Consider the following 15,024-nt stretch of genomic DNA (forward strand, 5'->3'; position numbering starts at 1 on the left):
CCTTTCCCCATTATGTGTTCTTGACACCTTTGTCAAAGATCAACTGATGTAAATGTGTGGATTTATTTCTGGGCTTTCTATTCTGTTTCATTGGTGTAAGTGTGTGTTTTTATGCTAGTATCATAATATGTTGATTACTGTAGATCTGTAATATAGTTTGAAATGCCGAAGTGTCGTGCCTCCTCCTTTGTTTTTCTTGCATAAGAGTGGATATTCCAGGTCCTTTATGGTTCCATAGGAACTTTAGGATTATTTTTTCTATTTCTATGAAAAATGCCATTGATATTTTGATAGGGATTGCATTGAATCTATAGAATACTTTGGTTATTATGGATATTTTAACAGTATTAATTGTAGCAATCCATGAACATAGGTTATCTTTCCATTTGTTTGTATCTTTTTCAGTTTTTTTGTCTTAAGAGTTTTCAGTGTACAAATCTTTCACCTCTTTGGTCAAATTTATTCCTAAGTATTATTTTTCATGCTATTGTAAATGAGTTTTTTTGGTTTAAATTTCCTTTTTGGTTAGTTCTTTGTTAGTATATAGAAATATAACTAACTTTTGCTTATCGATTTTGTGTTCAGCAACTTTACTGAATTTGTTTATTAGTTTTAAGAGGGTTTTTTTGGTGCAGTCGTTAGGGCTTTTTATATATGAAATCATGTCATTATAAACATGTCATCATTATAAACAGAGACAGTTTAACTTCTTCCTCTTCCTTTCTGATGTGTATGCTTTTATATCTTTTTTTTTTTTTTTTTTTTTTTTTGCCTAATTGGCTACAACATCCAGTATTGTGTTGAATAGAAGTGGTAAGAGTGGGCACCCTTGTCTTGTTACTTATTACTAATCTTAGGGGAAGAGTTTTTAGCTTTTCACCATTGGGTATGATGTCAATTGTGGGCTTGTCATATGTGGCCTTTATTGTATTGAGGTACATTTCTTCTATACCTAATTCATTGAGAATTTTTATCATGAAAGGATAATTTTGTCAGAATTTTTTTCTGCCTCTATTCAGATGATCATATAATTTTTATCCTTTCATTCTGTTAATGTGGGGTATCAGATTTATTAATTTGCATCCTTGCATTCCAGGGGTAAATTCCACTTGATCGTGTTGAATGATCCTTCTTAAATACTATTGAATTCAGTTTCCTAGTATTTTGTTGAGGATTTTTGCATCTAGTTTCATCAAGGATATTGGCCTTAATTTTCTTTTTTTGTAGTATCCTTATCTTGCTTCAGTATGAGAGCAATGCTGGCCTCTTAAAATGAGTTTGGAAGTGTTCCCTCTTTAGTTTTTTGGAAGTTTGACAATGATTGGTATTAGTTCTTCTTTAAATGTTTGGTAGAATTCACCCATGAAGCCATCTGATTACTGCTTCAGCCTCCTTATTTCTTATTGGTCTGTTCAGCTGTTGCTATTTCTTTATTATTTCTTCATGACTCAGTAAGTTGTATGTTTCTAGGAATTTATCCATTTTTCTAAGTTATCCCATTTATTGGTATATAATTTTTCATAATAGTCCCTATTTCTGTGGTATCAGTTGTAATGTCTCTTTTCAACTCTGATTTTATTTGAATTCTCTTTATTTTTTTTTTCTTGGTTAGTCTAATTAAAGGTTTGTCAGTTTGTTTATCTTTTGAAACAAACAACTTAGTTTTGTTGATCTTTTCAGTTGTCTTTCTAGTCTCTATTTCATTTATTTCTGTTTTTTATTTCTTCCTTCTGCTAACTTTGGGCTTAATTCATTCGTTGTACTATTTCTTTGGAGTGTAAAATTAGGTTGTTTATTTGAGATTTTTTTTTTCTTAGTATAGATGTTTATTGCCATAAACTCTCCTCTTAGAACTGCTTTTAGTATATCCTCTAGGTTTTGGTTTGTTGTTTTTCCATTTTCATTTGACTTTTGTTTTAATTTCTTCTTTGACCCATTGTTTTTTGGGGAGTCTATTGTTTATTTTGTGAACTTTTCAATTTTTTCCTCCTGTTTATAGATTTGTGAATTTTTCAATTTTCTTCCTGTTATTGATTTCTAGTTTCATACCATTTTGATCAGAAAAGATACTTGACATGATTTTTTTTTTTACTTTTATTTATAAAAATATAAGGTAGAAATAGTCATGACAATTATAGTCCTTGTTTCTGTAACTGGTCATGTGCTCTTAGTTGGTATTGATAACTACTGTCTTCTATTACCTATTTTGTATTCCCTTTGCCTTCAGCAGGCACTTCAGTTCTTGGTCCTTTACCTACTAGAGTGACTAAAGCCTTCATTCCTGTTGATATGATTTTACTTTCCTCAGATTTTAGAATTGTTTTGTAGCCTAACATATGATCTCTCCTGCAGAATGTTCTGTGTGCATTTGATATGTATTCTGCTGTTGATGGAATGTTCTGTATAGTCTGTTAGGTTCATTTGGTCTATGGTGTTATTCATGTCTGATATTTCCATATTGATATTTTGTTTGGATGATCTGTCCATTGTTAAAAGTGGGTTAGTGAAGTCCTCTATTACTATTGTATTGCTGGGAGCTTCAGTTCTATTAGTACTTGCTTTGTATATTTAGGTGCTCCAATGTTAGGTGCATATATATTTAAGGTTAACCTTATACATATAAGGTTGTTATTATTCTCTTGATGAATTGACTAATTTATCCTTGTATGGTAACCTTTTTTGTCTCTTGTGACAGATCTTGACTTAAAGTCTATTGTGTCTCATATAGGTAAGGCCACTTCTATTCCTTTCTGATTACAATTTGCCTGGAATATCTTTTTTCATCCTTTTACGTTTTTACTTTCAGCTTATGTGTATCCTTACAGCTACTGTGAGTTTCTTGTAGGCAACATATTGTTGGATCTTTAAAAAAAAAATCATTTAGCCACTCTATATCTTTTGATTGGAGAATTTAATCCATTTACATTTAAAGTAATTATTGATAGGTAAGGCCATTTTGTTGTTTTCTTGCTATTTTGTAGATCCTTTGTTTCTTTTCTTCCTCTCTTTCTATCTTCTTTTCTGATTTGATGGTTTTCTGTGGTAGTGTATGTTGATTCCCTTCTATTTTTTATGTATTACTAAGGCTGCTTTTCTTTGGTCACCATGAAGGTTACATAAAATATGTTATAGTTATAACAGTCTATTTTAAGGTTATACTAACTAAACTTCAATCAGATACAAAACCTCTACACTTCTGTTTCACTTAGCTTCACAGTTTATGCTATTGATGTCACACTTTGCATATTTTTATATTGTGCACCCATTAACAAATTATTGTAGCTGTAGTTATTTTAATACTTTTTTCTTTTAACTTTTATACTAGAGTTAAAAGTGATTTCTACCATGATTACAGTGTTACAGTATTCTGAATTTGACTATATATTTACCTTTACCAGTGAGTTTTATACTTTAATGTGCTTTCATGTTTATACTTAGTATCCTTTATTTTTAACTTGAAGAACTTCCTTTAGCCTTTCTTATAAGGCAGGTCTAGTGTGCTGAACTCCTTCAGCTTTTGTTTGTCTGGAAATATCTTTATCTCATCTTCATTTCTGAAAGACAGTTTTGCCAGGTATAGTATTCTTGGCTGACAGGTTTTTTTGTTGTTGTTGTTTTGTTTAATCTTTTAGCGCTTTCCATATATCATCCCATTCCCTGCTGATCTGCAAGGTTCCTGCTAAGAAATCTGCTGATAGCCTTATTGGTGATGGTGATGGTGATGGTGGGATGCGGTGAGGATGAGAAGGGGGTCCCTTGTATTTGACAAGTTGCTTTTCTCTTGCTACTTTCAAACTTCTCTCTTTGCTTTTGACTTTTCACAATTTGATTATAATGTTTTTCAGTGTAATCTTTGTTGAGTTGAGCCTTTGACCTTTAGATTTCCAAATCCCTCTCAAATTTTGGACATTTTCAGGCACCATTTATTTAAATAAGCTTTCTGACTGTATCTTTCTCTGTTCTTCTTTTGGGACTCCCATAATGCACATATTCACTTATTTGAGATCCCATGTGATTTTTTTCTCTCTTTTTTATTCTTTTTTCTTTTTGTTTCTCTTCTGGCTTATTTCAAATGGCCTTTTAGTTCACTGATTTTTTTCTTCTGCGTGATTGAATTTCCTGTTGAAGCTCTCTGTTGAATTTTTCAGTTCTTTCACTGTATTCTTCAGCTTCAGGATTTCTGTTTGGTTCTTCCTTATGATTTACATTTCTTTATTAAACTACTCATTTTGTTCATGCATTGTTTTCCTGATTTTTGTTTACTTGTCTATGTTCTCCTGAAGCTCATTGAGCTTCTTTAAGATGATTATTTTGACTTCTTTGTCAGTCAGTTTATAAATCTTTATTTCTTTTGGATCAGTTATAGGAGTTTTATTGGTTTTCTTTGGTGGTGTATTATGTAATTATCTACATGGAAAACCCAAAAGAATCTACAGAAACATAATTAGGATTAGCAGGAGCATTTACCAAGTTTGCCAGATGTAAAACCCATGTATAGAAATCATGTGCGTGTTTATATGCCTGCAAAAAGCCATTAGAAAATGTAATTTGAAAGAAGACACTAAAATAATTTATTCAGAAGTTCATTACTGCATGGAACCATTAGATGAAATGTTGATAAACGGCAAACTTCATACATAGAAGAGATCACCTGTAACTGCCTTAAGTCACTGATGAATCTTGGCTTTATTAAGGGTAGGAAAACCAGACATTATATATTTTCAGATGTGAGGTAGTATCAAGTATAGAACACTTACCTAAAACATTGACACTGAATGTATTCATGTCTTTATGGCTAACATTCAGTACCAAGAAAAACAAATAAACAAACAAACAAAAAAACAGGAAATAGAGAAACAAGTTAAATTTCACCATGAAGCAGCAAACATACAATCCAGAATGTGAGTCATTTTATGGAACAACTGACTGTTTCTTTTGAAAAGTCACTGGCATTAAAAAAGGGGACAGAGAAGCACATAAGAGACTTTTCTCTAGTTTAATGGAGACTTGAAGGATCTAACAAACAAGCAAAATACGGGTTTTTTTTTTCATTCTGATTCAAACAAATCAGTTTTAAAAATAACTTTTTGAGATGACTGGGGAAATTTGAATATGGAGTATATATTATATGATACCAAGGAATTATTAATTTTGTTAATATTTACATTATTGAAAAATGCCCCTTTTTGGAGATGCATAAGGAACCATGTATAGGGGTATAACGAAATTATGTTTGAAATTTAAAATGACAAAAAACCACGATGTTCATAGGAATAAAATGGATGCAATTTCTTTTATGGAAGAAAGTATAATGTTTTTTTAGAAGCCTTTTAAGGAGACCTAAATAAATGGAGAGATATGCAGATAGTCCCCTACTTATGATGGTTCCACTTGCAATTTTTTGACTTCACAATGTTATGAACGTGATGTGCATTCAGTGGAAATCGTTCTTCAAATTTTGAATTTTGATCTTTTCCTGGGCCAGCGATATGTGGTACGATACTCTGTTGTGATGCTGGGCAGCAGCAGTGAGCCACAGATCCCAGTCAGCCGTGCAGTCACAGGGCAGACAACTGATACTTTACAGGTTGAGTGGATCATGCATTTTGGACTTACAATATTTTCGACTTATAAATGGATTTATTGGGATGTAACCCCATTGTAAGTTGAGAAGCATCTACACTATGTTAAGTCATTAAAAGATTCAAGAGCATGAAGGTGTCATTTCTTGCAACCTGAGTGAGAATAGCAAAGGCTACTGAGTAGTTTTTGTTGCTGTAGTTGGTTGGTTGGTTTGGTGGACCTTGACAGGCTAGTTCTGAAATTTGTACAAAAAGCATAAACGGCCAGGAATAGCCAAGACTCTTTTGAATAAGAAGATAAAGGTAGGGAGGCTTGCCTTACTAGTTGCTGAGGCTTCTTGTAAAGGTATAGTAATTAAAGTTGTGTAGATCTGGCACTGAAATATCATAACATACCAAACTAGAGAGCCACAAAACAGACACACATGTATATAGTAACTTTGTATGTGCCAGAATTGGCAATGCATGTAAGTATTGCTGGGACAATTAGTTATTAGTACATGTAAACAATGAAATTTTATTCTTATCTCATACCATCCCCCCAAAATGAAATTATGTCTTTACCTCATATCATACACGACATCAGTTTCTGGTGGATTAATGATTTCAGTGTGAAAGACAAAAGTTATAACACTTTAGGGGAGTATCTTTATGAACTTGGGATGGACAAAATTTTGTTGAAAAACATCACCAAATTGCACACCATCAAGGAGAGGATTGGGTAAATTTGAAACAATTTAAATTTTTAAATTCTATAAATGAAAAGATACCATAAAGTAATCAAAGAATTCATAGATTTGAAGAAAATATTAAATAACATATAGCAAATAAAGTATCATTATCTATAACATATAAAGAATACCTCTAAGTCAATAAGAAAAAGATACTGTAGTTTAAAAATGGGCAAAGACATGAATAGCTGTTTCAAGGAAATGGAAAAAGGAATGCCTAAATACTATATGAAAAGATATTCAGTGTAAGTAGTCAGAAACATGCGTCTTACAACTTTAATGAGATACTATTTTATATCTACCAGATTGGCAAAATTGAGAAAGTCAGATAGTACCAAGTGTTAGTAGATGTCGTGAAGTGTAATGGGCATTGTTATGTACTACTTTTGAGAATATAAATATAACTTCTTAGAAAATAAAATAAGGTGTACCTTTTATATGGCCTAGCAATTCAGTTTATAGGCCTATACTGCCTTGGAGAAACTCTTGCATAGGTATGACAGAAGGTACCTAGCAGCATTGTTTATAATAGGAAAAAATGGAAACAACACAATTGCCCATCCATTTGAGACCAAGTTAAAATATTACCATATATCATTTCATACTGCAGTGAAAATGGAGCAGTTCAAAAGCTACATTACACTCTGATTAGTCTGAGTCTCAAAACATATTATATATTGAAAGGAAAAATAGCTTATTAGTAAACTTTATAAAGTTCAAAAACATGCAGACTATAAATGAAGGATCTATATGTAGATGTAGCAAAACCATAATAAAAAGCTGGGGGGTTTTAAACACGAATTTTCAGGTATAGGTTACTCTTATCAGTGGAGGGTAGACTAATAGGCAGTGGAATGGTATAGGGAGAGGCACGTGGGGAGCTTCAGAAGTAGGTATACTGTTCTCTTTCTTAAGCTGGGTTCCTACATCTTTATATCACTATTTTCACATACATATACATAATGTATAGCCTTCTGAGTGTTTGAAATATTTAAAAATGGTAAAGTTAGAGAGATACTACAAAATCTTTCTTATAGCCATCCTAATATTTCAGTGCATTGTTTTCAGGAGACTGCTTCTATTTTTCCAACCTAAATCTCTGACTTGGTTTCTTTTTTTGTCATTTAAAATTATCCCATGCCTTTCTTTTGTTTTATGATTTCACTGTGCTTTATAAACTACATGCTGAAATACATGTTCTTTACAGGAAATTTTTGTAAACAATTTGCTACCATTGGTACAAAAGATTTGGGGATTGTAGAAAAAATTTTGCAGCAAGAATTCTTTATTGGTTTTCAGCTGTTCCTTGATGCCACTGGTGTAAGTCTGTAAGTAAACATATTCTTTTCTATGCATACGTATGCAAGACTTGATTTTTCTCCCCCTGTCATTAGGCAAGTGAAAGACCAGAATAAGAAGGTAGCAAATCTGAAGCACAAGGAACAGGTGGAAAAAAAGAAGAGTGCACAGATGCTAGAGGAGGCGCGACGAAGGGAGGACAATCTCAATGACAGCTCCCAGCAACTACAGGTTAGAACACAAGGAGAATCTGAAAGGATCGGGTGAAGAGATTGAGGCATAATCGCATGTTGTTTTTCTCTTCATCTTTACCCTCCTCTTTTTTCTCTTTCTAACCCTGCTTGCTGCCTTCCTCTCAGAGCAAGTTAGCAATAAAAGAATGGCTTTAAACAGAAAATGCAAGTTTTATTCCACAGCTTTGTGAGGACACCTCTGCATAGGAGGAAGTTCATTTTACTTGAAGTTGATCACACTTAATTGGTAAGTTCAACGACAGTTTAATGAGTGAGTTATATTAAGCTTCAGGGCTGTCATTATAACTGCTAATTCTATTCATTAAAATGCATTGCTAATCTTGATTTGTTTCTTTCTTCCTTTTTTCCATTCTTCTTTCTCTTTCCTTTCTACCTTTCTTTCCTTAATCTTTCCTTCCTTTCCTCTTTTAAAAATTCAATTTAGAGAGAATATTTTATCATCATGTAGGACATATAAACTATATTTTTTTACTTCAATGGAGTGATAATTGAAGTGTAAACCTAATTATTCATAGAGTAATTAAACCAGGCTAAATAACTGTAGCAGCAACTACCATATTATAAGTGCCAATTAGCTTCCCAGTATTTAAATCTAGGCACTGGTCATTCAGTTTTTTCTAACCTTCTCAGTAATCCAGTGGAGCAGGCACACATTTTGCAGATGAGGAAATAATCTCAGAGACATTGCATTACTAAGCTTTATAAGTGGTTCAGCCATGCTTTTTTTTTTTTTTTTTTTGACAGAATCTCACTCTGTTACTTAGGCTAGAGTGCTGTGGCATCAGCCTAGCTCACAGCAACCTCAAACTCCTGGGCTTAAGCGATCCTCCTGCCTCAGCCTCCCTAGTAGCTGGGACTACAGGCATGTGCCACCATGCCTGCTATTTTTTTCTATATATATTTTTAGTTGTCCATATAATTTCTTTCTATTTTTAGTAGAGACGGGGTCTCGCTCCTGCTCAGGCTGGTCTCGAACTCCTGAGCTCAAACGATCCACCCACCTCGGCCTCCCAGAGTGCTAGGATTATAGGCGTGAGCCACCATGCCCGGCCTCAGCCATGCTTTTAACTGGGACTTTCTTGATCTGTAGCCTGTCCTGTTTATCTCTTTTTATTTTATTTATTTATTTTTTTTGAGGCAGAGTCTCAGTCTGTCACCTGGGCTAGAGTGCAGTGGCGCATCATAGCTCACTGCAACCTCAAACTCCTGGGCTCAAGGGATTCTCCTGCCTCAGCCTCCCAAGTAGCTGGGTGGGGCTACAGGTGCACACCACTGCACCCAGCTAATTTTTCTATTTTTTCTAGAGATGGGGCCTTGCTCTTGCTCAGGCTAGTCTTGAACTCCTGGCTTCAAGTGATCCTCCCTCCTTGGTCTCCCAAAGTGCTGGGATTACAGGCATGAGCCACTGCACCCAGCCCTATTTGTCTTGACCATAATGCTTCAGAATTAAGGTTTAAATTTTAGAGAAGAATACCATAAACTTGCTGAAATCCTCTGAAACTCCTGGTTAAGACTACTAAGGCACTGCCAGATTGTTTTTCTCTAGTTGCATTTTCTATTTGGATATGATAGAGTGTGTATGCCACAATTGCATAATTATAGTCTTTACTGGAGAGATTTGGAGGAGTTATCTAGAAGCCATTTTTAGGCTTTACAAAAAATTCATTTAAGACATGAGGACTCTGCTTTTTACTTCTTTTTTATTCCTCTTTTATATAACTTTTACTGATTATACTCCTTATAGAAAAAGTATAAATTTCCTCAAATGCACCAACTTTTGGAAAACGCAGCATACCAATTTTCCCTCACCCTTGCCAACAACAGTTAATATTGGCAATTTTCTCTTTTTCATGCTGTTCTTCCTTTTTAAAGAAAGTGCAAGTCTGAAGGGTAGAAAATATTTCATTTTTGTTTTAATTTATATATCTCTGATGATCATTGACATTGAGTGTTTTTTCAGGTCTTGAATTTTCATTTGTTTCTTAATGTAATTGAGATCTCTGTCCCTTCCATGTTAGCTTCTTCCCATGGATTTTTTGCTTAGTTTATTAGCATTTTGAGGGTATATATTTACCCGTAAGTATTCTTAAGTTCTGTGCTTTTATTTTTTACCTTTACCTTTTAATTTATTTTAGGGTATTTTGTGTGGTGATGATATTTCTTCCTTATAGCTAACAATTTCGCTAGAATGTTTATAGTCAGTTATTTCATCTTCCAGAAGTTTGAAGTGGCATCTTTATATTTTATGAAATTTGTTAATAATTTGACTGTTTCTAGGGTTTCAGTTTAACCTCCCTTCTTTAACAATGATCATATTATTTTTTAATTGTAGAAAATAATTACTTTATGGTACGGCAAGCCTGTTGTTTATGTTGGCCCCTTACCGTTTCTTTTATGTTCTCTACACCCCATCCGCCCCATTTAATGTTTTCTGTTACCAGGCTATCTTTGTGAACAAAAGATACCCTTCTAATCTTCTGTCAGTTGTTCTAATAAAACCAAAAGTTCTTTCATATGTAATCTCTTATTTCCTGTTTATATAAGATGAGAGACATTATTTATTTATATTTTACATATAGAGTAGGTAACTGATTTTTCCAAGGTGCCTCAGTAAATGGTAGATATCAAAATTATAAAAAATGATAGCGAATGGCCATGTGCAAGTTACACATGGATGTAATTCATTCAAATATAGTGAAAAGAACACTGGACTACAAATTAGGACACTTAGGATCTGATCTCGGTTCTTTTACTGACTACTCTGTTATTAATAATGAAGTATTTTTCTGAATCACGTTATTGCAAACAAGAACCTAGTGGTAGTGAGTGTCCCTGGCACCGAGACTGTGATCTTTGTGTGATCACCACTAAAAGAAGCTTGGGATTTCTTGAAGAAATGGCTGATTCCAGGATTAGAGAAGGAAGTATACAAAATAAACCTAGATTAGTGATTCTCAAACTTCAGTATGTACTAGACTCCCCTGGAGGACTTTTTAAAAAATAGATTGCTTGCCCCTGCCCCTAGAGTTTCTGATTCAGTAAGTTTGGGGTAAGCCCCAAGGATTTGCATTTCTAATAGTTCCTAAGTGTTGATGACATTCCTGGTTCAGGGACCACACTTTGAAAAGCACTGCACTATAGCATCATTTCATATCAGAAATTAAGAAGCTCTCAAAGACTATTGGGGTCATTTAAGGAGGATAGAGGAACAAGAATGAAGGGGCTATCATTGGCTTCAGATGGACTGTGTGAGCATAAAAAGGACTAATGACTACCGTGGCTTAATACAAATCAAGTCTTTTTAAGTCCATAAGTTTCATGATGAGACTATGAAAATAATTTGGAGATTCCTAGGACACCACAGCACTAGCGCTGGGGTTTATCTATTTATTTTTTTCATTCCAGTGGTAGTAGGGGAAACACTAGCCATTTTTTGGATAATTATTGAAGCTGAATGATGGTGACATGGGGTTCATTATAGAATTCTCTCTATACTTTTGTGTATGTTTGAAAATTTCCCTAATAAAATGCTAAAAAACACAGGTATCACTTAACCTCCTGAAACTGTTTCCATATCTCTGAAATGAGTCCTAAGACAGTCAGGACTTGACTTTACTATATGGACTTTAGTGTGTCTTTCAGTTCTAAGCGAGCCTATTGAAACATATTTACACAGCCTGGAACAGAGTCCTTGACTCTGGCTTGTTTTCTTGGCCACACTCCTTATTTGTGTTTCCCTCCTTTCCTTGAAAAATATTTTTTATATTTTCCAAGTAACATTTTATTTCATATTTTTGCTTTTCTGAGAGTTGGTTTATTCAGTTTTTAAACTCAGGTCATATACATTTGTTTTTATTGTTTAAAATTACAGTTTTAGGCCAGGTGTGGTGGCTCATGCCTGTAATCCTAGCACTCTGGGAGGCTGAGGCGGGAGGATCGCTCTAGGTCAGGAGTTCGAGACCAGCCTGAGCAAGAGTGAGACCCCGTCTCTACTAAAAATAGAAAGAAATTATCTGGACAACTAAAAATATATATAGAAAAAATTAGCCGGGCATGGTGGCACATGCTTGTAGTCCCAGCTACTCAGGAGGCTGAGGCAGTAGGATCGCTTAAGCCCAGGAGTTTGAGGTTGCTGTGAGCTAGGCTGATGCCACGGCACTCTAGCCAGGGCAACAGAGCAAGACTCTGTCGCAAAAAAGAAAAAAAAATTACAGTTTTAATTAACATACTAGAAAAATTAGTCAATAATATTTAAGTTTGCTTACATCCTTCCAAGTTTCTTCTAAACTCTAATTTTACTCATTTGTATACACACACTATTATGTATCTCGCTTTTTAAAAACTTATACTATGTCATTTATACATTTCCATGAATTGTGTCTTCATAATGATGCTTATACTTATTTTTAATTGAATCCAAAGTTCAGTAGCTTTATACAAATTCCTCTTTTGCTGGACATTTTTTTAATTTCAACTTTCACTGAACAAATTTGTATAGATAAGTTTTACGCCGTTGGGTGATTTTCTTTAGGCATTTCTCAGAGCAAACTTAACTTGCTCAAAGTATATGAAGTGTTGTGGCTTTTCCCAAATTTCTATCCACAAGGGTTGAGCTAATTTATAATACCCTCAGCAGTTTGTAGGCATTCTGTTTTTCCCATAGCTACCTTGGTTCTATTTAATGTTTTGCTCATTTTACAGACAGACGATGATATCCTTATTTGTTTCATGTTTCTTTTTTTTAATGAAATTGTACCTTTTTCCCATATAACAATTTATTATCTGAAATTTCTGTGTCAAATTTTAATTACATTTGCTCCCGATCATTAATCTGGGTATGATACTTACTTTAAATCGATATGTTATCTATTAAGTTGAGGAATGATGCTTGTCAAATATTTTTTCCAAGTCATTTTTATCTTGAAACTGATTTATTATATTTTGTTGTTTAAACTTCTTTTTAAGAAAAACTTATAATTTGCCTACCTTGTCCTTCCAAGGCTATTTTTTCATTTATCTCCCATTTATAATAGGGTTAAATATATTACTTCCTTTTAGTTCTTGAGCTATGCATAGATATGTGTGCGTGTTTATTTATAAGTGTTCATCTCTTTAATCCACGTGGAATTTATTTTGATGTACCTTATGAAACATAGATTTAAAGTGCTTTTTCTTTACTCTGATACCCAGTTCTCCTAGTAGCATTTAGTAAATAGATACTCTTTAAAAAAATTTTTTTTTCTATCTAGCTAATCATATGCTAAATATTATGCAAGTTTCCATTTAGTTTTAGGTTCTAGATTCATTGTTTTGGCTTTAATCCAATTCTGTGCACACAGTGTTTGGAGATATATTTACAAAGTTAGTAGGTCATCTTCAACCCCATAGGGATATCTGAAAACTTTTTTCCCTAGGTAAATTTGTCAGTTTTTTTAAGAACTTTTGAAATATGCGTTGAGACTCTTTACTTTGTTGAATTATACTAGTAATTTAAAGATTATTATCACTTGTAGTTTATTCAGTCATCTCCAGTTAGGAACTAAATTTATTTCTCTTTTTATTCGTATCTACATTTATTATTTATCATATTAAAGAAGAATTGACTGCCAGGAATAAAATATTTATAAAGAAATCGCATATCCACATTACAATCAAATTACTACAGATATTTGGTAGATCGCAGAGAAGAGAAAATTAAATGAAATTCCAAACCATAAAAAGTATGAAAAAATTAGCAAATATGCTGTAGTATATTCACCTGTAAAATGAGGGTAATATTTCTCTGTATGAAAACTGAGACAAATTCCTTACAGAGCTCCTGTCTCAGCAGGTGGTAAGGATTGATGAAATGTAATGTGTAAAAGCATCTATCACAGCAGATGTTAACAGGGTTGGACTGTGTAGTAGTAATGTACCAGGTAGAGGCAGCACTCTGCATCTGCGGTTCTGCCTCCTCAGATTCAGCCCACCGCAGATCGAAAATATTTAGGAAAAAAACAATAAAAAATAAGAAAACAACCAAAAAAAATAGAAAGCAATGCAATACAGCTACTTGTATAATGTTTACACTGTATTAAGTATTATAAGTAATCTAGAGATGATTTGAAGTATACGGGAAGATGTGCATAGGTTATATGCAAATGCTATGCCATTTTACATAAGGGACTTGAGCACCCCTGGATTTTAGAATGCATAGGGGGTCCTGGAACCAGTCCCCAGCAGATACTGGGGGACTACTGTGGTGATATAGCAAGGGAAACATGAGAGATTCTATAATTATCTTATGGAAGGAGGCACCCATTTCATTAGGAGAAAACTTTTTTTTTTTTTCCTGAAAGAATTATGGGATAAATTTGTCTCATGTTGCTGTATTTAAAGCAGTAGTTTTCAATCAGGGGCTATTTTGGCCTGAAGAGATATTTGGCAATTTCTGGAGATATTTTTAGTTATCACCACTTGAGAGATGCTACTGGCATCTAGTGGGTAGAGGGCAAGGATGCTACTAAATGTCCTATAATGTACAGGACAGCCAGCACAGCAATGATTTGTTCAGCCTAAACTGTGAATAGTGCTGAGGTTTAAAAACTCTGATTTAGAAACACCTTGAACACCAGTTCTTTATTCAGGGTAAAACTATGGATGAAGTTTTCATGATTAACTTTGAAAAACTATAATACATGTGGCCATATTTGTCACACAGTTGTAATTGAATGACTTTGGCTATATTTTTGGTGTCTCAGAGAATAGAGGAATAGCAATTAATTGGGCTTTCTTATTTTAAAAATTCTTACCTGAATTTTTTTGTTTTTCAAATTTCTGGATATTTATTTGGTTCTCCCATATATTAACACTTCAGTTTGGGAACCATGTGTTGGTACTTTGCATATAGTTAGTAGTCCATAAATGTTTATTGATTTTAATTGTATCTATAGATGTCAAGAACTTGCAGTCACATGCACTTTAGCCTGGAGTCTTAGTTTCTTTGGGCTGCTCTAACAAAATACGATAAACTGGCTAGCTTATAAAAAACAGAAATTTATTTCTCACAGTTCTGGAGCTTAAGAAGTCCATGATCAAGAAACGAGCAGATTTGGTGTCTGTGGGGCCCACTTTCTGGTTTGTGGATGGTGTCTTCTTGCTGTGTCCTCACATGATGGA

The 15,024-nt window shown here is 33.8% G+C and overlaps 1 protein-coding gene across 3 annotated transcripts in view; it reads left to right on the forward strand.

The window, feature by feature from the left end:
- ERC1 (ELKS/RAB6-interacting/CAST family member 1) overlaps positions 1 to 15,024 on the forward strand; it is a 486,201-nt gene that overhangs the window by 225,674 nt on the left and 245,503 nt on the right. For all 3 annotated transcript variants that reach the window (XM_069491669.1, XM_069491670.1, XM_069491671.1), the window contains one exon: positions 7,708 to 7,843. In XM_069491669.1, the coding sequence (XP_069347770.1) occupies positions 7,708 to 7,843 (136 nt within the window). The remainder of the gene's footprint in view (positions 1 to 7,707; positions 7,844 to 15,024) is intronic.

This window comes from Eulemur rufifrons, chromosome 16 (assembly GCF_041146395.1).
Source record: "Eulemur rufifrons isolate Redbay chromosome 16, OSU_ERuf_1, whole genome shotgun sequence".
Classification (NCBI taxonomy): Eukaryota; Metazoa; Chordata; class Mammalia; order Primates; family Lemuridae; genus Eulemur; species Eulemur rufifrons.